Source organism: Nomascus leucogenys, chromosome 11, assembly GCF_006542625.1.
Source record: "Nomascus leucogenys isolate Asia chromosome 11, Asia_NLE_v1, whole genome shotgun sequence".
Lineage (NCBI taxonomy): Eukaryota > Metazoa > Chordata > Mammalia > Primates > Hylobatidae > Nomascus > Nomascus leucogenys.
Genome location: NC_044391.1, coordinates 102929384 through 102956697, shown reverse-complemented (window position 1 = coordinate 102956697; position 27314 = coordinate 102929384). Strand labels below are relative to the sequence as shown.

General features: G+C 45.7%; 1 protein-coding gene and 1 long non-coding RNA gene across 2 annotated transcripts in view; both read right to left on the bottom strand.

Annotated features, from left to right (window-relative positions):
- The window catches only part of LOC105740518, a 43255-nt gene that overhangs the window by 4631 nt on the left and 11310 nt on the right, over positions 1-27314 (bottom strand). The window contains exon 2 of the long non-coding RNA XR_001116562.2: positions 22613-22720. This is a non-coding gene — a long non-coding RNA (uncharacterized LOC105740518). The remainder of the gene's footprint in view (positions 1-22612; positions 22721-27314) is intronic.
- On the bottom strand, positions 23469-25976 carry SOX2 (SRY-box transcription factor 2). The gene has a single exon (XM_030822867.1). The coding sequence runs from the start codon at positions 25544-25546 to the stop codon at positions 24587-24589; it is 960 nt and encodes a 319-aa protein (XP_030678727.1). The 5' UTR covers positions 25547-25976; the 3' UTR covers positions 23469-24586.

Sequence of the window (27314 nt, the reverse complement as noted above, 5' to 3'; positions counted from 1 at the left end):
ACTCAAAATGTGCGGATGAGGCTCAGCTACCTAGGCTGTACATTTACATGTATTTTTCCATTTCTCAAAATATTTTAGTTGTCTTGTCTTGGCCCAATAGAAGACTTCCCCAACCAAAGGAAAAAGAGGTGTTAAGGAAAGCTTCTTGATAGAAGGGAACTTTCAGATATACAAATTTTTTTTTATTTTTCTTTTTGTTTAGACCAAGTCTCACTCTGTAGCTCAGGCTGGAGTGCAATGGCACGATCTTGGCTCACTGGAACTCCGCCTCCCGAGTTCAAGCGATTCTCCTGCCTCAGCCTCCTGAGTAGCTCAGACTACAGGCATGCACCACCACACCTGGCTAATTTTTATATTTTTAGTAGAGATAGGGTTTCACCATGTTGGCCAGGCTGGTCTCGAACTCCTGACCTCAAGTGATCCACCCACCTCAGCCTCCCAAAGTGCTGAGATTACAGGCGTGAGCCACTGTGCCCGGCCTATTTTTCTTTTTAGAATCAAAGTTTGAGAAGTTGGTAAGCTGAGCAGAAAAGAAAATGAGGAATTATTAGATAAAAGTATGAGAACTTTCCCCTAGGTTTGTACTTGAGCTCCACCCTAGGATCAGGAAGGCTGTACTTCAGGAGCAATGCTGATTAAGGGAAGAGCTGCTGGTCTTGTCCACTTCTTGGCCCACCTTAAAACTTTCCCAGAGCTGTTCCTGCAGTGTTCCATTCTAGACACTCTCCACAGGACTATTGTGAGAAGGGCACAGCCTCGGGCAACCTGACCAGTGTCTACTTGCTGCCAAAGCACTGCCACTGGAAAGGAGGCCCACCCTTTTGGCATCCTTCATAAGCCCCTTAGGAAATTGTTAAAGACAGAAACTTTGAAATTGAATTTTAATGATTGTCAGGAAATAAGGGTGAGGTACAGCAGCTGCTCTATCCAAGGGACGGCCTGCTTTTCGGCCACCGTCTTCCTCCACCCCCGATGAGAGGAAGGGAAGAGGTTGGACAAAAAGGTGAAGATTTCAACTTTGAGGGCGCTGATTCAGGACCCACATCCACAAACAGAAAACTAAAAGCAAACAAAACAAAACGAAAGACTTACACCTTCAAGGTCTCAGTTGCAGGCTGCCCAAGTGAATTGTAGGCCCAAGATGTTAACTTTTGTGAAGGATGAGGGGGTGGTTGGGCAGAATATGGAGGATCCCCGACTTGTTATGCATAATTGCTCACCAGGGAAAGCACAGCCACAACGTAGACAGGGGGGCTGTGAAGAGCCCCAGGGAGAACAGGAGAGCTTGTAGAAGGAACCAGTTTCTCTTCTGGATCCAAATGGCCTGTACTTTAGGGTGACTGCAGTTGGATTAATGCTCCGTTTCCTTCTGTCCGCCTGGGCTGTGTCTAAATGAAAAGCAGATCACAGGATAACGCTCCCCATCACCAGTTTTCTAATCCCAAAACTCAAGTGCCTGAGAGTGAAACTTCACAAAAAAGTTATTGCCAGCAACAAATTCAGACTGACAAATTGTCGATAATCGCACCTTCAACATGCTGAATGACTTTCAGGCAATAAATAAGCAGATGCGAGAAGAGCTGCTGGCTGGGTGGGCAAGGTGCGGGCCACAGCCTAGGCTGCAGTTTTCCCATTGTGTCCCCCCACAACAAGGGAATGCGTTCAGTGTGAGGACTGCAGGGCGCCTGCTTGCCTGCTCTAGCTCTTGCTCCCTTTCTTCCTGTCACTCACATAAACTGCACAGAGGAGCTTCTCTCTTCCCTCTCCTCCAGTTAACCCTTCTGGGTGTGTGTGTGTCTGTGGTCTCAAGCACCCTTGATTTACAGTCACATTACCCAGGTTTGCTTTTGATTGAAATCCTGGGCCCCTGGAATGTATTGGACATCTAGTTACTTCTGTATACCTGTACATATTCTGTGACGGATAAGGAATTAATAATATAAAAAAGAATATTTTTACCTGTGAATGCATTTGAAAAATGCATGCATATTATATCATTTAAGAACTTAAGACACATCTGAAAGACATCTTTCAAGGTGTTTGCAGGTTAGTGCTTCTATAATCACCCGCCTCTGTCTGTCCCCCAGCACACACAGTCACAAGAGTGCTTTTTGATTTGTCTTTCCTGTTTTAGATTCACTCCGTGCTTTAAATTTAGGAGCAATTTTAAACACATATATGGATCTAAATATGCATTTATTATATAAGATATGATTTCTTGCCTAGTTTACAAATCCAGTTACCCAATCATAATGCTTCAAATTAAATTATTAGTCACAGCCCTCCTAGGAGGTTGATTTAGCTACAGAAGTTTGGGTTCAAAATTTAATTCACTCTTCCATTTTCTCTAAGTTGAATTTTGATTTCTGCATTTAAATACAACACAGCACTTGAATTAAGGGTCTTCTTGTCAAACTGGAGGCTTTTCTAATTTCTCTGAACTCTATAGATGAACTGCATTGTCACATAATCGATAGGAAAATCTCATCTGTCACAGATCCTAAGCAACCCTCTGCCACAGAAATAACTCGATCTGGCATTTCAGGGTTTGAAGATGTGCTGTTTGGATGACATGAGACCAGAACTACCCAGACGGCTTTAAATATTGTGGTCTCTAAGAACTGCTGAGGACTGATCTGCTGAGAATGACTGAAATACTTCCAATAGGCTTTTCTCCTGGTTAGAGACCAGGTGTTGCCTTTTTTTTCTTCCATAAATAAGTAATTTAAGAGCCAGCGTATTGGTCTCTCAGATTCAAAGCTGTTTCTAAGCTCAACTAAGTTTGCTGCCATACAGTTCATATCAGAATTTCAAATTAAGTGTTTTCTTCCCCAAACCCATAAGAAATTCAGGCTTGGATTTTAGAGTCCAAGTCTGAAACTAAATGCCCAACAATCTCAAAACCTGTCCTTTGAAGCTTTAGATCATTCCCATCAACATGAGCAGGGTTTCTGCAGTAGATAAATCCTTCAGCTCAGAAGAAACTGAATGGCATCTGATCATAAATAACATGAACCCATAAAATGACAGCAAGCTATTTCTCTGCCTCAATGCCACCGTTTCTTTTTTTTTGGAGATGGAGTCTTGCTATCACCCAGGCTGGAGTGCAGTGGCACCATTTCGGCTCACTGCAGGCTCCGCCCCCCCGGGGGTTCACGCCATTCTCCTGGCTCAGCCTCCTGAGTAGCTGGAACTACGGATGCCCGCCACCTCGCCCGGCTAATTTTTTGTATTTTTAGTAGAGACAGGGTTTCACCGTGTTAGCCAGGATGGTCTCGATCTCCTGACCTCATGATCCACCCGCCTCAACCTCCCAAAGTGCTGGGATTACAGGCGTGAGCCACCGCGCCCGGCCTAATGCCACCGTTTCTTGCTGAATTCTCAGCATTGTCTCTACAATCTGCCACACACAAATGCTACCATATCACATGAGAGCACGAGGAAGATGTATCCATATCTGTATCCTCTCCACTTCTATCTATAATACACTACTCTGCTACTCTTAAACTAATGACTCGTTTCACCGAGGGCATTTTTTAAGGTGTCACTGGGTGGCCCTACCCTAAAATCTACCCCACTTGGTAGATTAGATTATGTAGTAAATACCTTAATTTATTTCAAAAGAACCTTGCTAAAAATTCTTATGACCTTGTCATACTATGAATTATGTACACACCAAATGTAAAAATATTCTGATTTATCAATTTGCTGTGTCAGAGAGTTTATGTATTAAATATTACAGTTAGTTACACTTTGCCTGCATGGGCTCATCTATACAAAGAAATGCACTAGAGGGGAATCAGACGATAGCAACCTAAGTGACACAGATTCAGTTTATAACTTCAAAGAATGGATGTGTAAAACTTTTTTTTTTTTTTTTTTTGAGGCGGAGTTTTGCTTTTTCACCCAGGCTACAGTGCAGTGGCACAATCTCGGCTCACTGCAACCTCCGCCTTCTGGTTTCAAGTGATTCTTCTGCCTCAGCCTCCTGAGTAGCTGGGATTACGGGCACCCACAAACACGCCCAGCTAATTTTTTTATTTTTTAGTAGAGACGGGGTTTCACCACATTGGCCAGGCTGATCTTGAACTCCTGACCTCGTGATCCACCCACCTAGGCCTCCCAAAGTGCTGGGATTACAGGCGTGAGCCACCGCGCTCGGCCTGTGTAAAACTTGTCTAAAACTAAAGCTGTTGGAGGCTGCATCTCCTACTTCTACCATCAGTAGGATCTTTGGGCTGAACCAAGAAACACCACCTCTAATTAGTTCGACTCTCATCAGGGAACCACTGCATCAGGCCAGGTATTTTGCTTTTATTCAACTCTAGAAGAAAATGGGACAACTTGGACTAATATAAAAAGCCAACATTTCAAATTGGCTTCATTTCTCAAGATCTTAGAAGCTCCCAACCCACTGAGGCTATTTTTTGGCAACCTTGTTCTAGCTCCAAACTCTCCTGTTAACACAGGAGAGTTTATCCATTATCGTAGTCCACAGGCTTCTCCATAGCTGTAAGTTGACATTTGGAAATTATGTCATACCAAAGAGCCCCAAACCTATCCAGGAACCAAGTTAGTTATTTCTGAAGCAGCTGTCATTTGTGGAGGTGGAACAGAGAAGGTAAGAACTAGGCACATAATATCCAGGCTGGGAGTGGCTGACCTCTGATTATCCATCAAGGAGAGGTGACTGATGAAAACACGTTCACTTCTTGGATGCTTGATCAGTGTGTGAATTTGCCTTGTTTACAATTAAGGGAAATGATTAAACCCAGCCCAGTCGTATACACTGAAGAGTTATATTTAATTTTTGTAAATGTGCCATATTAAGCTATCTTGTCCTCGATTTCCAAGATATAAATCACATAACGTCAATACTGCAAGTTTGATGATTTGGTTGCATTCTTAATCACATAGCACAGAGACATGGAGCACTGAATATAAGGGATGTACTGATAACCCCAGCATATATGGCTCTAATATTTTAGGGTCAGGCTGGGCGTGGTGGCTCACGCCTGTAATCCCAGAACTTTGGGAGGCCAAGGCGGGTGGATTACCTGAGGTCAGGAGTTCGAGACCAGCCTGGCCAACATGGTGAAACCCCGTCTCTACTAAAAATACAAAAATTAGCTGGTCGTGGTGGCACATGCCTGTAATCCCAGCTACTCGGGAGGCTGAGACAGGAGAATCGCGTGAGCACGGGAAACGGAGGTTGCAGTGAGCCGAGATCGTGCCACTGTACTCTAGCCTGGCCGGCAGAACGAGACTCTGTCTCAAAACAATAATAATAATAATAATAATAAATACAAAATACAAACAAATTAGCTAAGCATGGAGGTGGGAGCCTGTAATCTCAGCTACTCAGGAGCCTGAGGCAGGAGAATCCCTTGAATTTGGGAGGTGGAGGTTGTGGTGAGCCAAGATCGTGCCACTGCACTCCAGCCTGGGCAACAGAGCGAGACTCTGCCTCAGAAAAAAAAAAGGTTTATTTCTTTACATACTTCATACTTGCACACACTTTCTCTCTCCTCTACCCCCAACAGGAAATATTGCTTTCTCTGACCCTCTGCAATCTAACCTTAACACTACAGAAACCATTAGCTGGAGATAACTGCTTGCTTGCAGTACTATTTATGAAACAGTCTCTTTTTTTCTTTCCCTAGGAATCTATCCCAAAGGATTGAGCAATGTGCTATGCTGCTACTCCACTAGATCTGAGCGAAAAGGTGGGGGCTGCAAGACCATCTTAACCCTTGCAATGGTCTGGCCAGCAGCATCTGCTTTGTTACCTAGTTCCATGAACTCATTCTCAGCTTAATTTTAGAAACATATCTAGGTCTACATTTATCTATTTAAATGCCCTCCAGTGTTTGTCAGTACTGTGCCACTGGCCAGGTGCGGTGGCTCATGCCTGTAATCCCAGCATTTTGGGAGGCCGAGGCTGGCGAATCACCTGAGGTCAGGAGTCCAAGACCAGCCTGGCCAACATGGTGAAACCCCGTCTCTAATAAAAATACAAAAAAATTAGCCAGGTTTGGTGGCAGGTGCCTGTAATCCCAGCTACTTGGGAGGATGAAGCAGGAGAATCACTTGTACCCAGGAGGCGGAGGTTGCAGTGAGCCGAGACTGCACCATTGCACTCCAGCCTGGGCAACAAGAGCAAAACTCCATCTCAAAAAAAAAAAGTACTATGTCACCAATCCTGGCACATGTGTCTCTTCTATGTAACGTCTGTCATTACACAAAGCATTATAAAAACGTAATTTCCAACCTTACAATATACCCTTACTACAGAAATCATTACATTAACATAACAATCACAAAGTTCCAAGGTAGTAATTTGGTTATAGGTCTAAAATCCTTCCAGTTCCATCACATCTCTATGGACATATGGCGTTGCCCTTCTGCAACTAAGGGCTGGGTCAGTGGATCTCTTGCCTGAAGGAAGTTCTGCTGGGTGAACAGTTTGTCCTCAGGGACTCAAAGTCAGAGTTGCGACATTTCTTAAAGAATCAAGATACCTTCATCTCTTTTTTTTTCTTCCTCTTTCTATTTCTTCTTGACCACCAAGGAAACATGTCTTGAAAGGTATTCTTCCACAGGTGTTTCATTAGACATGTGCAAATATCAGGATTTATCTCGTAGGCAATACAAGCACTTTTTGGTCTTCCTGTTGGGGGATGGAGTTTGGGAAATTTGACTTCTATCTACCCTGCCATTTGTGGAGGTACAGATTAGCCGCAACTCTGCTGAGGCAGGATTGGTGGTGGTGGTAGGGGTCAGTAAGGTTGAGATGTATTCAGATGTTAATTTACACCTGAAAAGACAAAATGTAGTCACCCACTTGGGGGTGACTTGAGTTTCTGTTGAATACCAGCCATAAGTGCTTCCTTGTGAAAGATGAAAGTTGAAATTGACGGGGCAAGTAGTCTAAAAGTTATGGGAACAGGAAGAGAAGGAGCAGGGACAGCCTTGAAGAGTAAAACCAAATGAATTTAGCCATCAGTTGTAAATCTATTTTCAACTCTTCCTTCTCAGTGAAGTTTTAAGATATAACGGAAGATGGTAATTTCCACTTTACTAAATATTTGGAGATTGTCTATGGAATCCAAAAGTGTTGGTGTGAAATAAGAATGAAGAATTAGCCTCACTTTTCTGCCATTTGGATGGGTTTTCTTGTTTCACGTAGTCTGTTTAACAACTGCTATCCACCTTGCTTAATGGAATCCCTAAGTACCCCGGGAGTAACTAAGGAAAAAAAAAAATCCTTCTACGTTCCAACACTGCCTTTAACCTCAAACGATAGTAAAGGGTTCATTCAGACCCCAGGACCACACTGAGGCATTAATTAGGCTGATGAAATCCATCGAAATGTATGGATTCAGCATAATCAAGTTTCTACCACAGACTATCGTTAAGGAATACGTGAGCAGCTGGGAGAATAGAAAGTACTGTTAGAGTTAAGTCATGCATGTAATTGAGTATATTTAACATAACCATTTTAATGATCAGTGATTAAAAGTGCATCTTACTTAAACGGTATATCCTCTGCAATTTGTTCATATCAACTTGATAATGTTCTCAAGAGGAAAAAAGTAGGGATACAAATTTCTAAACAAGATCTTGTTGGAGTTTGGGGGAAAAAAGCAGGAAAGTGAACTAGAAAGAAACATGTGGCTTTTGCATGCAGACAGCTACATGAGTGTGATATAAATTAATCACTATTGTGGACACCTTCCGTGCTCAGTTCATACAAAGTATTAGGAATATATAATAAGTGATTTTGTTATTCCTCAAAAAGAATATATTTTTCCTTAAAGATGCTTTCTCTGTTTGACTTTTTTTTTTTTTTTAAGGGGGCAGGGGTATGCTGCTCAAATCCTGTTGATTTTAAGAGCTTCCCTTAAGATCCTGGGAAGTTCATATTTCCAATTCTTCTTCCAACCTGTTGGGTTGGCTTATCTTAGTGGAACTTGCCTCCGTGAAGATAACAGTGGGAAGAAGAGCAGGCATCAGACGGAGAAAGATGCATCCACATATGACGGACCAAGAGCACAAACAGTTCAGAAACCCGCAAAGGGGAAATTAGCTGTTCAAATCAGCGAGGGGCCTGAACCAAAAGCCCACGCGTTTAGAGGCAGACTCTGCTCTCCTCTATTCACTCGGACCTGGCCAGTTAAATGGAGTCATTGTGGAGCCATGCACAAGCCAGCCCCACTCCTTTTGTCGTATTTTCTCAGCTTTTGTGCTCAAAACACGCAAATCACCGATTACTTTGCCCAGGAAAGAATCGAAGGAGAGAGGTGGATCTAGATCTACAACCAGAAGTGTGTAAATCATACAACACCTACACATCTATGCAGGCACTACTAAAAGTGAGGGTTTAGAAGGGATGCCCAGCTCCCAAAAGTTGCTTCGCAGGGCTCTTTTTATCTCCCTTCGCCCCTGCCCCCACTCCTATAGAGAAACAAATCTATTCTCCCGCTCAAAATAGGGTTGAAGAGTGGCACATCTTGAATGTCTGGGAGTTGCATCGAAACTTTTACAAACCTGCGAGAGAAAGGAAGCCACAAGCACGTAAAAGTATGTTGGCACATACTATTCTGCTTGCTGCAAACAAAACAAAAATGTTTTCAGGGAAAATTCATTTGATGCCTTTCTTTTCACCCAAAAGCATGTCTTCTTTGGCTTGGAGGGACAGCTCTTGGGAAATCAGGTCTCTCAAGGAGCACTCACACCCCCAACGTACAGTCTATAAATATAGTGGAAGAGCCATGCCAGGGGTAGTAAGTGCAAGAGAATCTGGAGTCTTGAAAGCATCTTTTTCTTCTGGCTATGGTGGCACTTAAATGACAATGCAAGCAATGGAGCTGGGAGATTTATATCTTTTGGAAAGTAGGGCGAGCCAGATGGTAATAGCGTCATTAACACACAAACTTGGGATGTGCAAGTGAAGCTTGAAATTGGGAAAGAGATCAGGAGAACAAAGGGGGCTGCTGTTGAAAGGCTACCCCTCTTCTGCCGGCCAAAGCTAAGAGCCCCTTGGTACTGGGGTCTGCTCCTGCCCAGAACTGGATAATAAACGACAGCTTTCCCCCTCCCCTGTTGTGACTTAGAAAGCACCAAGAAAACTTTTGCAATAGGCAAATTCGGCACTTATTATGTGTAACCCTTTGTAGTCTGAAGTGGCAGGAATGGGCCTTTAATCCAACTGCACTTCCACCCCCACTCCCTACCCCAGTTTGATAAGCCCTGGCAATTGTTGACATTTATTTTATAAAATCAAAGTGCCGCTTGTTGTATGTTTCAGACAAAAGTTCATTTCCCTCCCCTTATGTAAATACTCTAAGTAAATATTAAAGGTTGAACAGCACTACATTTTCATTCTGGTGACGGGGGTTGGTGTGAAGGTGCTGAGGGGGGTTAAACTCTAGTTTTACTTTGTAAAGCTTTAACCTTTACGTTAACTCCCACTGAATAGGTATAATTCAGAGAGAACAGAGAAGGCATTAAGACAAGATTAACAATGGCATTAATAATAATAATGCATGTTTATAATAAACACCCACACACCTCTATAAACATGCAAAGAGGTATGAAACTAAAGAAAATGAAATTAATAACATTGTTCTCCTTTTTATAAACACAAAGTATGTATGTAGGTACATACACACACACACATACATATATACACACATATGTATACGGTTTCTAGGAAGACAGCAAGGGTAACTAACGGTCATTAAGTATTGACTGGCTTGAGTGATGCCTGTTAGCGACTAAAAGTTGACGAGGTCTAAACTAAAATCGAACGTTTTTCTTTTTATTCTTAAAAAAAAAAAATACTAGAGCTCTTTAAAAGCCCGGAGGACTTACCCTCAGGGATTATTCAGAGAAAAACTGAGACTGGCCGTTCGTCACAGGCAATTGTAAAGGGTTTCAAAGGGCCGATCAAACGATCGCCAGAGTAATCTACATTCAAGTCCGGATGATGGTGTTACGGCACACACCTGCGGGGTGTTTGCTGTCCGTGCCCCTCGCCGAGCTACAAATCATCATTAAAGCGAGCTGCTTAAGCTTCTTCCCAGCTTCTAGACAAGAGTTACTTGGGACAGTTCACTTTGATATTGCTACAGCTCGCAATTGACAAGCAAGCTATTCTGGAGCTCAAGCCAGAGCCCACATCCTAATGCGCTTCGCGAAGTAAGCAGGGTGGTGGGGGCAGGGAGCGGTGAGCAATTGTAAAGGTCTGTCTCTTTCGCCAATTTTCAGAGCAGAATCACCCCAAAAATGTGTAGGAAACCAGGTTAAATCAGCTGAAACCCGCCTTGAGTTTCTAGTGAGGGCCCTCCCAAAACTTCTTTACTACAACTTTTAACCGACTCGTACTGTGGACATAATCTCACCACCTCAGTTTCCCTCCTTCCTTCTCTTAAGTACCCACACTCGGGTCAGCACCCTCCCTCGAGTTGGAGACTACATTTTTCTTCATCAGGGCTGGTATCTAGTTTGAAACTTTCACTTTTGGTTCGTTCGTTTGCGATTATTTTCCCCCTTTTTATGCGGATTGTGCCCTCGCTTCTCTCACTGCCCTCACCTTGAAGGGGAAAATAATCCGGAGTTGGGTAAAAAAGAAAGACTTGAGGGTCGGACAGCTGGAGGCGGGGAAAGGCGGGGGTCGATGTGGGTTTCTGTCTACGTCTGCCTGAGTGCCTGCAAGCCCTCGGCAATCCGCGTGCGACTCACTGGCGGGGGGCGGGGTGGGGGAATTAACCGGCTACCGGTGATGCCAAGATCAACACTCGGAGCGAATGTATCAATAGACCAATTTTCTGCTCTTACCGCGAGCTTTTTCGTTTCAATCCAGAGTGGAGGTGTCTGCGCTGCGCAAGACGCAACAGCACAGTGGCGTCAGGAAAGAAAAAAAAAAAAAAAAAAAAAAAGAGGGCGCTAGATGCGGGAGGCGCAAATATGGAAATTAACTCATTAGGAAGGGGTGTGGTTACCGCGAAGCCCCCTCCTCCATCCCGTCCTTTCTCCCTTGCTGCCACCGTCCCGGCTTGCTAAATATGAGATTACAAACAAACAAATAAAGCAGAAGCTGACTACGCAGTCCCAGATCAAACACGCTCCAGATAATTCGCTTCACTCAGCGCTGCGGCCAGATCTGCAGCTCAGCGCTGGCCCCTGACGCCCGCCGGTGGTTTCAGCGCCCCCTCCACGCCAGCCCCGGCTGCCGCAGCTCTGAAAGGCAGGGCCCGCGGCGGCTTTTCGAAGGCACAGCACGTGGCCCTGACGCCCCGTTTGGTATACGTTTTAAAACATCAGACAAACGCTTCCACCAATATGGTAACCGTCTGAGGGCTTCTGCTGATCTCAGAGGTCCTCTCCTAAATGCTGCCTGAAGAGGATGAGGGTGGTGGTGGTCTCTGGGAGAAAAACAAAAAACAAACAAAACAAACTAGAAAGTAATGTCCCAGAGTCCCTGGCCAAGAGGCTTTCCCTGGGGCGCCGCACTCCGTGAGAGGTATCAGTAGTGGAGGGCTCCGAGAATACGGAGGCTGGGGCCTGGGGGGGGTCTGAGCGTTAAAGTCCCGAGTTGTGATATTATTAACCAAAGACCAGGTTACCAAGATTGAGGGCGAGGAGGTTGGAGAATCTAGAGTGCATAATTATGTGCCGAAAGAAAATGTTTCAATGGGGGAAAAGGGGGTAAAAGAACACGCAAAACCTCTCAACACCTCCACCCCACCCCACCCCAGCTGCCCTGCCCCGAGGTCCTCAAAGCCTGCCTCTGTGCAGGGCTGAGGGAAAAAATGGCACTTTTATGGTTTTCCTTCCTGCGTGGCTCGCCTCCCTGTCCCTGCTCCCTGCCTGGCGCTCCCCCAGCTGCGGGCCCCTTGGAGGAAGGCTGCCCAGTCCCCTCGTCTCCCGCTGCCTGCAGGCCACCGAGTCTCAAAGCACGCATTGTCCAGCGGGGGCGGGGAGGCCAGCAGACCCATGGAGAAGAATAACACTGCGCCCAGCTCCTGTTAGGGAAAGTTTCCCAAATGCACTCCTTGTGGTAACATACTACTTTAAAAGATGGGGGGGCGGGGGGATACGTTTTGAAAATCCGCTTCACCCTCTCCCCGTCACTTTTTAGGTCCTGAGAAAGAGAGAAAGTGGACCGGGAAGAAACTGGAAGGTGGCATGGAGGGCCGAAAATGTGAACCTGACTCTAGAGCAGTCAATGTGATGGTTTTTAAATGCAGGTGGGAAGAGTGAAGGGGGGATGTCTTCTCCCACGTCTGGTTGGGAGACAGCTGCATGGCCGGTGCGCTGGGGGTTGCAGGAAGACTGGGCCACGAGGGCGCGTGTGCAGGCAAAGCATTTTGCACCTCCTGTTTATCTTAGAAACGGGGCGGAGGGGGGTGGGTGGGGAGCGATTGTTCTGCTTCCCGACAGGCAGAAGAAGTTGAATAAAATGGAGAGGCGGGCACACGCAAAAACAAAAACTGCTGCAGGCTCAGAGTCTTTCTCCTTGATCCGAATTCCAAATGGTGGGGGCTCTTCATTTGCAAAGGACTCCGATGTCTGAAGACCCCAGAGACAGCGGTCCTCCAGTGACGGCAAAAGCCGCGATAGAGACCGTTAGAATTGGGGCTTTTGGGGCAAATGTAATTAATCTTTCATTCGAGCAGCGGGGACCCATTCCTTCTAGGCGTTGTCATCTGCATTGTAGTTCTCTGAGTTTCGTGTGCTCTTCCAGGCGTTTGCAAAATAATGGCTCGGGTCCCTTGCAAAACTCTGCCTGAAACAAGTATATTCCAAGACAGTGCGATAGCGAATAGGTTTTAAAAATCAAATCAAAACAAAGTAAAACCAAAAAAAAAAAAAAAAAAGTCCCAGGCCCATGCTCTTCGTGTCCAACCACCAAAATGAGGGAAGGGGAGAATAAGTGGTTGTGGCTATTTGGGAGTCGCGCTAATTTGGTGTGTGGACTTAATGCCTTAACGCTAAATCGGCAATATAAAGGGCTGAAGAGCAAGCCCGATAAAAGCTCTAATTACTACTGGAAACTTTAGGTGGTTGCTAGGATCTGAGGACCACCACCACCACCACCACAAAAAAAAAAAAAAAAAAAAAAACCCTCCAATAGAGTGTTTGGACTGCGTATATGGGGGTGGGGGGTAGAGTTTGTAGAGGCGAATAGTACCCACATCTGCTGGAACTTCCATATCTAAGCTGTTCATTTACGGGAGCCAACTTATGAAATCTCCACAATTAGATCTTCATTGTTCTTCCTCCACAACACTGTCTAGAAAGAAAAGGTCTTCTCGGTCGGGGCCAATCCAACGAAGCGTTTGACGTTATTAAATAATAAAGCGATTGTGATTTACATTGTTGTTCAGAAAAAAAGGCCAATTATCCACTGTTATGTTGCCATAAAGATCATATTAACTCGAATTAGTAATCAAACAATATGCGAGCGTTTAAAAAAGTACAGCCGAACTGGGTGACAGCTACCGCGACGTCTTCACTTTCACCAGTATACCCGCGCCGGCAGCGGGAGCGAAAAAGGCAGACGCCGCAGACCCAAAAGGAGGGAGAGAGCAGCAAAGTGGTGATTAACGGTCTCCAGTGTTAATTATTCTCAATTAATCCCAAACAGTGCAAACCTTCCCTGGTTCCCTGCAAGTTCCCTGGTTCCGATGCTCTGAGAATTCTGCCTGTCTGGGAGGAGTTTATAAGAACTCCGGAAGAGGCAGTTTCCACACAAGTGTACCTGTGAGCAAAGGGGGTAGGAGTGCAAGTGTGTGCACGCATGTTGTGTGTGGTGAGTGTGAGTGTGAGGTTCACTACCTTTCTCAGAGCCTGGCGTGCACCCCGAGGTAGATGCCGTGGTGGGCAAGGCCCGCAGCATCTTCCGACCCTAGTGAATCTTGCGTCTTCTCTACTCAAATCACCCTCTCTCGTCCTCTGTTATTGGGTTTATAACTCGTTGCCCACTTAAATTTGTGCAGCCAACCAAGGAAATCTAAATAGGTTTGAGTCGCCCCATGGGTACAGAATGGAGGCTTTAATAAGAAAGATTAATCGTGGGTGTGTACCGGCCGGAAGACGCGTTAGCTATCAAGTGGCGGCTGGCTGTGGGTCGAGGGGCGGGAGACGCCTCTCCTAGGCCTAGACGTTAGTAGGCGCCGTAGGCATACCCTAATGCGGGCCACCTAGCGACTCGTAGTCACAAGCAAGCAAAGGGCTCCACAGCACTCTTACTATCTTTTCCTGTGTTGAGGCTTTAAATAACTTGTCCCTTACTTACCCTGCACATCAAATCTTCTCGCCCTGCGCCCCGCACCGCCAGACCCCGCATTCGTGGTGTCCATGCGGAGGAGAGGGGACTTGTGACCGCTGTCCTAGGAGGTCTACCTATTCCCGCCCCCATCTACTGAACAATATTTAGGCGAATGATTGATACGTTTTGCTCCTGGGGCTAGAATGTTGATATTTTTTGTTGCCGTGATGAAACGTGTATGGCTACATGTGTTTTTTTAATACACACATGTAAGCAAGTAGGGAGTAATTTTCCCCAGCGAGATGTTTCAGCAAGTCAAGGCACAGGGGAGAATCAGCCAGCGGCAGGGCCGCGGGGATCTCTCCAGGCGCAGTGGTGGCACTGAGGGAAGTGTCCTCGACCGCAGTGGTGGCACTGAGGGAACCGTCCTGGCCCTTTCCTCACCCCTCCCTCTTTCAGCTAAAATGTTCAGATCCGGGACTAAGAAGTGGCGAAGTGGGCGGGGGCAGAGAGGAGTAGGGACTGGGTCGGGGATGAAGGAATTGACTAGAATAGTTTGTCTAGTAGTGTGCCCTCCTTGAGTAATTCTATTTAAAACTTGAGGCACAAGGCCTGGGCTTCAACAAATGTAAAACAAACTCTTGGAAGGTCCAGTCCTTGCAGCAGCAGGACAGCCAAACGGTGGTTGCATCTTTGTTCAGAGTTTTAAAACAGTTGCTGCCTTTCCTAACCCTCTTGTTTTTCTCCACACCCCTCTTCCCAGTAAAACCAATTCAAAAGGGGGCAGAACTCCACTCCACAAGATTAATGTTCGTTAATTTGTAGGATTAACCCTCTCATGAAGCATAATAAAATACTAGAGGTCCTCTTACATTTAAATAAATACACAAAATTTGTGCCTTCTCTCCTTTCCTGTTTGATCTCTCTCAGGACATGGAAAACAGTGTCTTGGAACCTAAGAAGTCTTAGAAGAACTTTTAACTCAGAGTTTTCAGATCATCTGGGGTTGCTGTGGGCATTGGCATTGGGAGAGGATGTAGAGACCAGCTTACTTTTAATATCTATAGCTATACATTTTGGTTTGGAACTCACGATTAAAAACCTATTTGTTCCTCCCAGGGCTCCGCGGATTTCAATGTTGGTCATAGGAGCCACAAAATGTTCATTAAAGGAACCTAACCAAGGCTACTGTATGGCCACTTTGTGAACTCAGAACTATGGATGGGGGGAAAAGTATGAAAGTGTGAGTTGATGTCACGCTGGCTGTCAGTGTGTGGTCTATTGTGGAGAATGGTGCTTTTTGACTGAACAGAGGGAGCCCCCCTCCCCCCTTCCCCAGCTCTACTGCACCTGCACTGGATGAGGGAGTCCCTGCCATTCAGCCCATCGCAGATTGTTCAAACAGAAGACATCTCTGACAGCACTCAATTCATTACATTTCTTCCTGCTTTTCAAACCAACACACACACACACACAAAATGAGTATTGCCAGCCAGTGACAGCCAAAAAAAAAAAAAAATCTTAAAATACTTTATATGCAGCTAATTTGGAAGCTCATACAACTAACCACGAAATATTTTGTATCCTTAACTTGTAAGGCTTCCTTGGGGTGGGGGGGTGGTGGTGGTGGAATTACCTGATTTTTCCAATTGAGAATATATCTCCATAGTTTATACGGGGATAGTAAGTTTGTAGAAAGACACTGCTAGCATGGGGCAGAAAGACATTTCGATGAGAATAAAAGCAGAAATGTGCAAAAGAGAAAAGCCTCTGATTTATCACAGCAGATGAGCCTGTTGATATGCATTCATAATTTATGCTGGGGGAACCAGCTTGCTAATAAGAGGTGGGGTACCCAAGAACCAGGAGTGGGCAGTGAGGGAAGTAAGAGTGGGTAGTAAGGGAAGCATTGAGGCTGAAGTGTAAGCTAAACATTTAAATCAATTTCTTAACAAGGCAGTCATCCCCCCATATGCTCCAGTTTATTTTGCCATCTTGGATTCCAAGATGTTTTTGCACCATTTCACAAAGCTGATGAGACAGTGTTTAGAAAGCTGATGAGAGCGTGTTAGTCTAGTTTAACAGAAGTTGGGGTAAACAAACTCTCAAAGGGAAACTTGATTTTAAGATAGTTTCCTTGGAGGTGGGAGGAAGGAGAAATAGAGAAAGGGAGGAGGGCCTTGAGAAGGAGAAGACGGGTTTGCCATTTAGTATTCCAGACTGATTAATCTCTAATGTTATGCAATAACCCAGATTTGAGCTGTTAAGTGTGATAAAATCGACCTGGATGTGAGCTGATACTAAACTGACTGCATGCAAAATATTGGCTAATCGTTACTCTGTGAGATCCTGAACCAATATCAGAACATAAGGCCTATTTTCCAGGATCCTTTCCATTGGAAGGGCATTCAATAAATCAAATTGATTTGAGAGTTGGAAAGAAAACTTGAGAAGTGCATCTCCCAGAAATCCAGAAATGCCCAGGTGCTTTTCCCTAACAAATACTTCTATTCCACTTACACACATTCCACTGACCAGATAGTCTTTCCTCTTATCTACAATTTAAATCACAGTTCTAAGAAATTCTCTCAGCAATACATGACTCTAAAAAGATTTTTAAAAGCTATACAAATTCTTAGGAATGGAGGGGAAAGAGAAAATAGAACTGGTGCAGCAATGGTAAGCCTGGAGCAATTGTCCTAACCATGGCTGGATATGAGAGCCAGAAAACTCTTCTAAGTTCATTTCTTATATCGCCGCTGAAACTTGCACCGGGTTAAATAAAGCTATGGTGTGTTTTGTAAAGGCATTTGTTGTAATTTGTCGACCGTCTAAAAACAAAAACATACAAACACAACAGAAACAACCCATTCAGATCCCACAACAAATTGTGGCTAACAAACTAAATAACTTATATGTATTTGGAAGAACGGCGCTCCTGTGACGGGAGTTGTGCGCGTGACTATATACGTACTGAAGATTATGGTTACTTGTATATGTGGTTATGTTCTGGAGACGGGGTTTGGGAGGTGGCTAGGGGCTCGGGAGCCTCCCAAACTAGGGCTTGGTAGTGGTGATGGAGCTGGGCTGCACTGGCCTCGCCCTGTAAGCGTTCGGATTGCCCTTTCTGGAACACTCAAACGAATCATTTCATCGCCGGAGCCCTGCAGGCCCTGACGTCACGAGGTGGGGGTGGGGGCGCAGTCCCGCTTCTGGCCTGGCCGCCAGCGATAAGAACCCTCGGGAAGAATTCACCGCTCCTTATTTAATACAGTAATTATTTTTCTGCCTTCTGCGGGTGGGGGCGGGTCCTGCCCGGAATGCCGGGATCCCTCCCTTCAGGACGATGCCCAGGGATGGCAAGTTTGCAAGATAACTTCCTAGGCAAACCTTAAGCCAGAGAGAGCACTGGAAAAGTAAGAAGGGTGATATGAACAAGACTAATTTCACTGTCCAGAGCCCGGAAGGCCAGAAAGGACCGGGGTTTCTGTATTGTTCTCTGTAGTCTAACGTGAGAACTGCTTCCCTTCCCTAATTCTGCTGGGCAGTAAGTAAAGTCATACTTATCAATTAAGCCTATTTTGTCAGGCACTCTATATTCATCTTCTTCGAGGTAACTATATATTATCCCTATCTCACAAATGGGAAAGTGAAGGGTCTGTATCTTCCCATCCCTACCTGCTCTAATCCAGAGGGGCCCAATATTCCAGGGATCCCAGATTGCTCCGGGGGCTTCCCCCAACCCTGCCAATCCTTGGCCTCTAATCAGGAAGAACCAAGCGAGATCACTAATACTGAGATTTGGCCATAAACAGGGACAAACATCCCCTTGGGTAGACAATCTCTGATGTGGGTGGGAATCTGGGGCCTAGACACTGTCTCCCGTGTCACGAGGTCAACATGGAGAGGGCTTGGGCTGGGGCGCAGGAGGCAGAGGACTCTGGAGTGGTGAGGGCCCCAACGCCTCGGGAGACTTTCTAGACTTGTCTGACGCGGGTCGGCGCCTGAGGCAGAGGCAATGAGGCCGTTTGAGCAGAGCCTGGGCAGAGAGAACTCGAGCCCCACACAGCACCTTCTTGGGGAGCCCTATGGGTGCGGTGGCCCGGGCCGCGGTGACGTCAGGTCCACCCGCCGGAGCTTGTCACCTCGGCCTCAATTTGCCCGCGCGTCAGCTCTCAGCACTGGGTACTGCGCGCTCCCCAGGGCAGCCGGCGGGAGGCCGGCGCGCTCACAGCCCGGAGCCGTGCCCCGCGCGGAAGCTGGGAGAGCGAGGCAAATGATAGTTCAAAGCGCCGAACTCTATATAAAACAGTGCACCCTTCATTCTGTACACGCAGGCAGACTAGGGTAATAAAACGAAGGACACCTCCAGCTTTCAAATCACCTGACACTTCTTTGCAAAGTAGAACAAGCATCTCAAGTTCAAACGCCTAGGTGAAGCAAATATCTTTGCATCCCGAAATGAGAAGACATTCTATTTGCTTTAGGAGAGAAACTGAGCAAAGTGCTCAAGGAATCAGAAATATCACCATTAAACCAAAGTATAAAATAAAATCCATCTGAACTCTGAATAGAGAAAGAGAGCTCTCTGCCACAGACAAGAATCTTAGACTTATCTTAATACTCCACCCTTCCGAAGAGAAATCCCCTTAGTCAAAATAAGAAAGTCAAGTCCATTATTTTCTAAAGGCCACAGAAGCAAAATAGACAAACTGAAAACAAGAATCATAAAACTGGACAGCACTGTTAGCAGGGAGAGAGGAGGTTACAAGTGTCTCTTGGTGGTAACAGATGTCGGGTTTCCAGAAAAGTTTTAATAGAAAATAACCATGAAAGACACTAAACTAATTATCTGGTTTGGGCAACTTTCCTGTCTTTGGGAAGCTCCTTCCACAGCTTTTCTTACTCTAGAACTCCGAAAGCTATGTCCTTTTGGACTGTATCCATATTTTCACAGTAAAGGTCAGAGTTTCTCCCCCTTCTTCCTTCTTTGAGGGATTCACCTCATAGGTGAAGTCCTTAGGAAATCCACCCAGCCCTCTTCCAATTTAGGTCAAAAAAAGAAAGCAAAGCAAAAAAATAAATTAACCCCTATCTCCAACCCTACTTGCTGCCCGAAAAGCAGCCTTAGCTTGGAGAGCAAGAAAATGCAGCAGAAAAAAACAGAGAATGAGATGCAAATTATTTTAAGGCAATAATGTGGGTGTGTGAGGTGGGGGTTGTCCGTTGGGGAATGTGAACTGAAGTCTCTGCTAAAGCTCATGGCAAAGGAAACTCCTTCCACAAAGAAAAATATGAGGATCTGTTTTTCAAAATTCTCCAAGAGCAAGAAATAAAACTGGGGTGAGATGATGAAAAGTTCTCTTAATTATAACAGATAAATAAATAAATAAATAAATAAGCAGTGTCAATCAGCAGGCGATCAAACCATAGTCAAACTTCAATCTCAGAGCAGTTAGCTATAAACTGTTAGCAGTTGAAAAGTAAACCTCATGCACACAAAGGCACTGTTTAATTTTCGTCTTGTAATGGTTCTAAATGAAGACCCCATCACTATGCAGTTGCGCGGTATTTCTTGTCCCCCTGAGGCGCTGATCAGTTCTTTTTAATGTGAGAAAACTGGCAGCTCAAAACCCGTCAATGGAGCTCCCACAACAAAAGTTCTGAAAAGCTGAATGAATTGGGTTTGTAATTACTGTTCCCACCGCCACCCCCCCCCATTCTTGCAGCTTATCTCTTATTCATTCAATTTATATTATTGTCGAGGAATCTTACCCTCAAAATCATTCCCTTACCATTTTACCTAGGGCCACGGAGGAACCTATGACACGGCAGAAATGGAACACTGGCCCCCCTACTGCACCTTGCAGTGTTCAGACCAATAGGTGGGGAGAGAAGGAGGGACTACCTTGTACCCCAATTTACTCGAGACTACTAGAACTAAGGGTACTCAGCTTATGGAAACTTCCACTTTCAAACTTGCATTTTATTGGCAAACAGGAATGTGTATGCTGTCTAAATTCAGGGCCTCCCTGAGTCTCTGAAATCCTGTGACATCTCTACTTAGAAAAGGCAAAGGTTGTAAATAAGCACCCTCCCCTTTTGCCCCATATTGCAAATCCCTAAAAGACCTTGCCACACATGATGTGGATATTAAGATAAATTATTGTGTTCTGTTTTTTTTTCTTTTCAACCAAAAAAACAGCCAGTGAAACAGAAAAAGAGACTATAATTCTGTGCCCCCCACCCCCCACCAGCCCAGGGAAAGGTTTTATGAAAAAGTCAGCTTTAGAATGCCAGGGCTCCATGTGTATTTCAATCCAAGGTGTTGCTGATGGAGAAGATTCTCCTGAGATTTTCCTACTGTAAGAATGTGTCGATTTCTAGAAATAAGTACAGCTATTACCACCAAATCTACTAGCAGTCTAAATAATTAATTGAAGCATTGCTCTTTGACCCTTGAAAAGTCCAGTAGGGACACGTTTATAGTAATAATACCTCCGAATGAGCCCTTGTCAAATATTCATTTAGTGGTTAATGTGAGCCATTTTCCCCTGGGATGGTCTGTAATACCAGCTTCCCAGCATTGGCAAGAAACCTTGCTAATCTACTACAGCTCAGCAAAATATTTTAACGCTCTTTATTTAAAGTATGCTGGGAGGGGGGGCGGGTGGTTTGGGGAGAGAAAAAATTGCAGAAAGAACAGACTATACTCTCATCCTTTTGCACATTTCTATTCTGTGTATATGATTAACAAAACATTTAAATTCACCCTATTTGACTGGAAATTGAGTGGTTTCATTGAGCAGAATAATATCCAGAGGAAAAGAACTAAACAACAACTATCGTCAGCACCATGAGATAACCATCTCTGGGCAAGTTTATGGGTTTACTCTCCTTGAAAATCACATTATTATTAAAATATTATATGTTCTATATTAATCTAGCCATGAAATTACATATCTCAGGTAACCACTTAATTTAATCAAATGAATGATGGTACAAGATATGTATCATTTCCCTCAGATGTAGTTATCAAAAGCATTTGTATTTGCAAACGAAATATTTTGACTTTCATTTTTCAACTATTTGGCTTGGAGATATGAAGGGATAGGAGGGGGAACGGGAGTTCTCTTGTTTTATGCAGACAGTGACAATTATTCACAGCTAGTTCTACTTCCCAAATTATTGTGCTCCCTTTCCTTTTGCTAAATATTTGAACCTGACCATTTTGCCAGCAAGTTGCTGACCCTGTGGGCTTTTTTTAAAAAATGAGAGGTGAGTGCAGTGCAATTACTGTAAACCTCTATACATATTTCTAATATATTTCTATTTTCAAAATATATATAATCTATATAGTTGACTGCCTCAAATTCCGGGAATATCCTCCCCACTCCCCCAGCATGATCATTTGGATCTTTATTCAAAGTTTCTTTTATTCGTATGTGTGAGCAAGAACTGGCGAATGTGCTCATTACCACGTGAATAATCCGTATATGCATTACAATGGCTGGCCGGGCTAGGGGAAATTCTTTTAGAGTCTCTGCATTAATTAGGGGGGAAAATGCCTTGCTTAGAATTGGGAACTGGAATAATAATTGTCCCTTCCCAGTACAATGTTATCCTAAAAATGAGGATTAAAAAAGTAATAAATAAAAACCAGTACATATCTAAAACAAAGCAATCTAGAAAAAAATAGAAAGTACAGAAAATATGAGATATCCTCAGTTCAGCCCAGAGCTAACATTAGCAACACCATGAGAAAGAAATACTTTCTTGGAAACGAGAAGATGCAAACCAACGGGATGAGCTAACTTAGTGGCTGCAGCGGGTACTTTACTCAAGGGTGGAAGACGCTGCCGGATTCCAACTTCTCCAAAGTTGTAGCAAGTTGACACGACAAGCTCTTGAAATTGTGGGAAGCAAACCCGTGCTCTTAAGAGTGCCCGACTGTTGGTTCCTGGTCCCCGTGGGTGGGGGAAGATGAGCGAATCAAGTAGTAAATAAAGTAGAAAAGTCCCTGACTAGGTAACAGATTATCCAGCTGCCCCAAAGCAAGGGTGGGTGGTGATGCAGAAGCATCGCTAATTCAAAGACCATGGCGATGTCTCAACTTTTCCACTCCCACTGAGGACAACTATAGCCTTTCTTTACCTTTCCTAGGGCAAAAAAAAAAAAAAAAAAACAAAAACAAAACCACACAACAAATCCAATCTTGTTTCCCCACCCCTTTCCCCTCCCCCACTTCTCTACTACAGTAGTAAAACATTGTTAACAGATCAAAAGCATAATCATCTCCAAATATGATTAGACCGGACAAAGTAAAATATCTACCTCAGAGTTGATTGTTTTCTTCTTTAATATGGCTGTTGCCTGGCTTCTCTTTTGCTTGTTATCAGCTGCAGAGATTATCCGATTTGGGGCTACAGGCTTGGACCCGCGCTGCCAATTTAAGAAATGGAATTCAGGGAGAGAGGGAGAGAGAGGGGAAAAAAGAAAATAAATAATAAAAGAAACTATGTTTATGATAAGCCGGGGAGTTCTGCAAGATGTTCTTTTCTTTCCCTCTCCCCGAACAGGAAAATGTAGAGGAGAAAGTTTATGAAGTCAAGGAACAAAGAACGCAAACCACTTGTTTCCTCCCAGACAATAGCAGGGCCAGAGTAATCCAAACACCCACCCAGCAGATGAACACTTTGCATGTCTAGTTTGCAATTATTCTGATACAAGAAGCATCATTTTTCTCTATAGCCAGGTTTCAAAGGGCCATTGTGCTGTGAAGAAAATGAAAACAAAACCAGCCAACCTGGTTCTGATTTGGCTCAATACCCCATCTGCTAAACTACATGAAAAATTTCAGAATTGAATCCTTTCTGGCAACAAGTGGCATAAATCAGTTTTAAGTATAAGTCCCCATCATGCTTATTCATGCTGCTTAGAAAAGGAGGGGGCGGATTTACAATATATGTCTCTAGTTTCTATTTTAGAAATGACAGAAATTTCAGTTTTTCCAGTACTTATTAATCATCCAGCCGTTTCTTTTTTGCAGTTAACATTAGCACATGATGCTGGACTAGTAATACCAAGGTTTTTGGTATTTTGCTTTCTTGGCTGAGCACAGTATTATAATTCCCCGAGAAGTTATGTATAATCACAGTGTTATCCAAATAAATGAAAGACTCAAGAATAATTTCAGTGTCCATATTTCAAAAATTTATTTATCTCAAACTGTGCATAATGGAGTAAAAACTTAAGTTGAAAATGTACCTGTTATAAGGATGATATTAGTTCAAATATGTACATGGATTCTCGGCAGACTGATTCAAATAATACAGAGCCGAATCTTTTAAAATACAACTACGGAAAATAAAGGGGGGAAAACCTTAAAATATCACAATAAATTTACAGAAATATTACAAACCATAAGAAAATATTTCAAACACAGTAATTTCATGGTTTTTTTTATCTGAACAAAATGGAAAGTTGGGATTGAACAAAAGCTATTATAAATTACCAACGATGTCAACCTGCATGGCCATTTTTGCTTTTAACAGTAAGTTATAAAATTTAGTACAATCTAAAACTTTTGCCCTTTTAAACAAGACCACAGAGATGGTTCGCCAGTACTTATTCTAATTTTTTCCTTTTGTACAATTTTTAAACAATTAAAATGTCCAAATTTGAATAATTTTCTTCTTTCCACGTTTGCAACTGTCCTAAATTTCAGCTGCAGAATCAAAATTCAGCAAGAAGCCTCTCCTTGAAAAATATTGGCAAATTCTCAGCTTATAAACAATGGACATTTTGATTGCCATGTTTATCTCGATAAATACTGTACAAAAGTTGCTTGCAAATATTAAAACATTTTTTTCGTCGCTTGGAGACTAGCTCTAAATATTATTGGTAAAGACTTTTGCAAACTTCCTGCAAAGCTCCTACCGTACCACTAGAACTTTTAAAAAGTTTTTCGTAGCTTTCTTTCCTCCAGATCTATACAAGGTCCATTCCCCCGCCCTCCCCACCCTCCCCTGGTTTTCTCTGTACAAAAATAGTCCCCCAAAAAGAAGTCCAGGATCTCTCTCATAAAAGTTTTCTTGTCGGCATCGCGGTTTTTGCGTGAGTGTGGATGGGATTGGCGTTCTCTTTTGCAGCTGTCATTTGCTGTGGGTAATGGGATTTTTTTTCCTTTTTCTTTTTGAGCGTACCGGGTTTTCTCCATGCTGTTTCTTACTCTCCTCTTTTGCACCCCTCCCATTTCCCTCGTTTTTCTTTGAAAATTTCTCCCCCCTCCAGTTCGCTGTCCGGCCCTCACATGTGTGAGAGGGGCAGTGTGCCGTTAATGGCCGTGCCGGGCACCGGGCCGCTCTGGTAGTGCTGGGACATGTGAAGTCTGCTGGGGGCGGCGGGTTCCGGCACCTCGGCGCCGGGGAGATACATGCTGATCATGTCCCGGAGGTCCCCGGCCTGGCAGGGCGCCCTGGAGTGGGAGGAAGAGGTAACCACAGGAGGGCTAGAGCTGGCTTCGGACTTGACCACCGAACCCATGGAGCCAAGAGCCATGCCAGGGGTGCCCTGCTGCGAGTAGGACATGCTGTAGGTGGGCGAGCCGTTCATGTAGGTCTGCGAGCTGGTCATGGAGTTGTACTGCAGGGCGCTCACATCGTAGCGGTGCATGGGCTGCATCTGCGCTGCGCCGTGCGCGTTGAGGCCCGGGTGCTGCGGGTAGCCCAGCTGGTCCTGCATCATGCTGTAGCTGCCGTTGCTCCAGCCGTTCATGTGCGCGTAACTGTCCATGCGCTGGTTCACGCCCGCGCCCAGGCCGGCGCCCACCCCGACCCCGCTCGCCATGCTGTTGCCGCCGGGGGCCAGCAGCCCGCCGGGCAGCGTGTACTTATCCTTCTTCATGAGCGTCTTGGTTTTCCGCCGGGGCCGGTATTTATAATCCGGGTGCTCCTTCATGTGCAGCGCTCGCAGCCGCTTAGCCTCGTCGATGAACGGCCGCTTCTCCGTCTCCGACAAAAGTTTCCACTCGGCGCCCAGGCGCTTGCTGATCTCCGAGTTGTGCATCTTGGGGTTCTCCTGGGCCATCTTGCGCCGCTGCCCGCGGGACCACACCATGAAGGCATTCATGGGCCGCTTGACGCGGTCCGGGCTGTTCTTCTGGTTGCCGCCGGCCGCCGCCGCGGTGGAGTTGCCGCCGCCGCCGCCGCCCCCCGAAGTTTGCTGCGGGCCCGGCGGCTTCAGCTCCGTCTCCATCATGTTGTACATGCGGGCGCTGTGCGCGGGCCCGGCCCGCCGGCGGCCGCCGACCCTCGGCCCGGCCGGGACTTTGGGGGGCCCGCGGGCGGGGGGAGAGGAGGAGGGGAGGCGGGCGGGGGTGTCGGGAGCGCAGGGCTCCGCGAGGAAAATCAGGCGAAGAATAATTTGGGGGAAAAAAAGAGAGAGGCAAACTGGAATCAGGATCAAAAAAAGCGCTTCCCTCCTCCTCTGGCCGATCCTGCCGCCGCCGATGATTGTTATTATTATTTTTTGGAAAGGCTTAAGCCTGGGGCTCAAACTTCTCTCCCTTTCTTTCTCTCTCCTCTTCTTTCTCTCAGTCCTAGTCTTAAAGAGGCAGCAAACTACTTTCCCCCTTTTGCAAACACTCTCTTCTCTGCCTTGACAACTCCTGATACTTTTTTGAACAAGTTAATAGACAACCATCCATGTGACGGGGGCTGTCAGGGAATAAATGGGTTTCTAGCGACCAATCAGCGCGCGGCGGCTCCTCCACTCGAGCCCAGCCTCGCTGCCGGGTTTTGCATGAAAGGGGGCGGGGCCTCCCGCGCCGCCGGCCGCGCGGGGGAGGCCGGAGGAGGAGGGGGCAGGCGAGGAGGGGGAGGAGGCTCCCAGAGCCAGCCTGCCAGCCACTGAGAAACCTTTGTATCCCCTCTCGCAGCAACAGGTCACACCACACGCCTTTTCGAAGGAAGTGGGTAAACAGCACTAAGACTACGTGGGTTTTTTTTTTCTTTAAACTTAATATTGATTTACTTTTTGATGCAGGGTACTTAAATGAGGATGGGACGCGGGAAGCAGCTAAGGTGCGGGGGTGGGGCAGGGCACAGTGGGTGGCTCAGGGCGGCTGTCCAACTCGTATTTCTGGAAACAGCCAGTGCAGGAGTTGGTGTGTCATTGTTCTCCCGCTCATCCACAGCACTCCCCCCCAACTCCAGCCCCTCTGATGCCGCTCCCGTACTTCGCTCTTCCGCTTTCCTCTCTTACCTTAGAGGTGCCAGCACTCTCTCACGCCCTTCTCACAGTCCCGACTAGAAGTTAGGAGACCCAAACCTCTGTCCTCAAAACCTTCCTTGATTCCACGTAACTTGCTCTGTTCTTAAAAGTAAATCCTGCTCAGACCATAAGGCAGACTCTAGAGCTGAGAACCGGCAGGCCTTGGTAAGCTGCCATCTCCCTGTCCAACTCAGCTCTTTGGCCCAGGAAACTGCAGCTCTTCCTCTTAGCCCCAGCCACATCTCCCACTAGACTGTCTTCATTCAACCGTAGCAAAGGGGATGCTCCTACTGTCTCCCCCCACTCCCCATTCCCATCCCATGCCTCCCCGAAAGAAGGGTTTCGGTCGTGCGGGTTTCAAATGGGGGCTGGGGAAAGAGACAGACGGAAGGGCGCTCAAAAGTGCAGGCGATGGGGGGAGGGTGATTTCAACTTCCTGGCATCCCACGGCACTGTACGGAGGTGGCTTTTGGGCCGCAGTCACAAACTCCCTCCCACGCAGAGTTCCCAGGACTCGAGCAAAACCAGCCCTGGCATTTCCCCCGTCGATTTCCACTGTGGTGGCCGCAAAGCCCAGGCCGCGCAAGGCTGGGGCTGCGCCGCAAAGGGGCTCAAGGGCTGGGAGGCGGGGTCGATGCTCTCCAGGCACAGGTGCAGGCAGCGCACACTGGGAGAAGGCGGCCGGGACTGGGGAAGGGGGAGCCCAGCAAGAGGAGGATGAGATGCGGGCGGGGGTAGGGGCTCAGGAATCTTGCCCGCCCAG

Excerpts from the sequence above, each read along its gene's own strand:
- SOX2 (XM_030822867.1), bottom strand. The coding sequence starts at position 25,546 with ATGTACAACATGATGGAGACGGAGCTGAAGCCGCCGGGCCCGCAGCAA.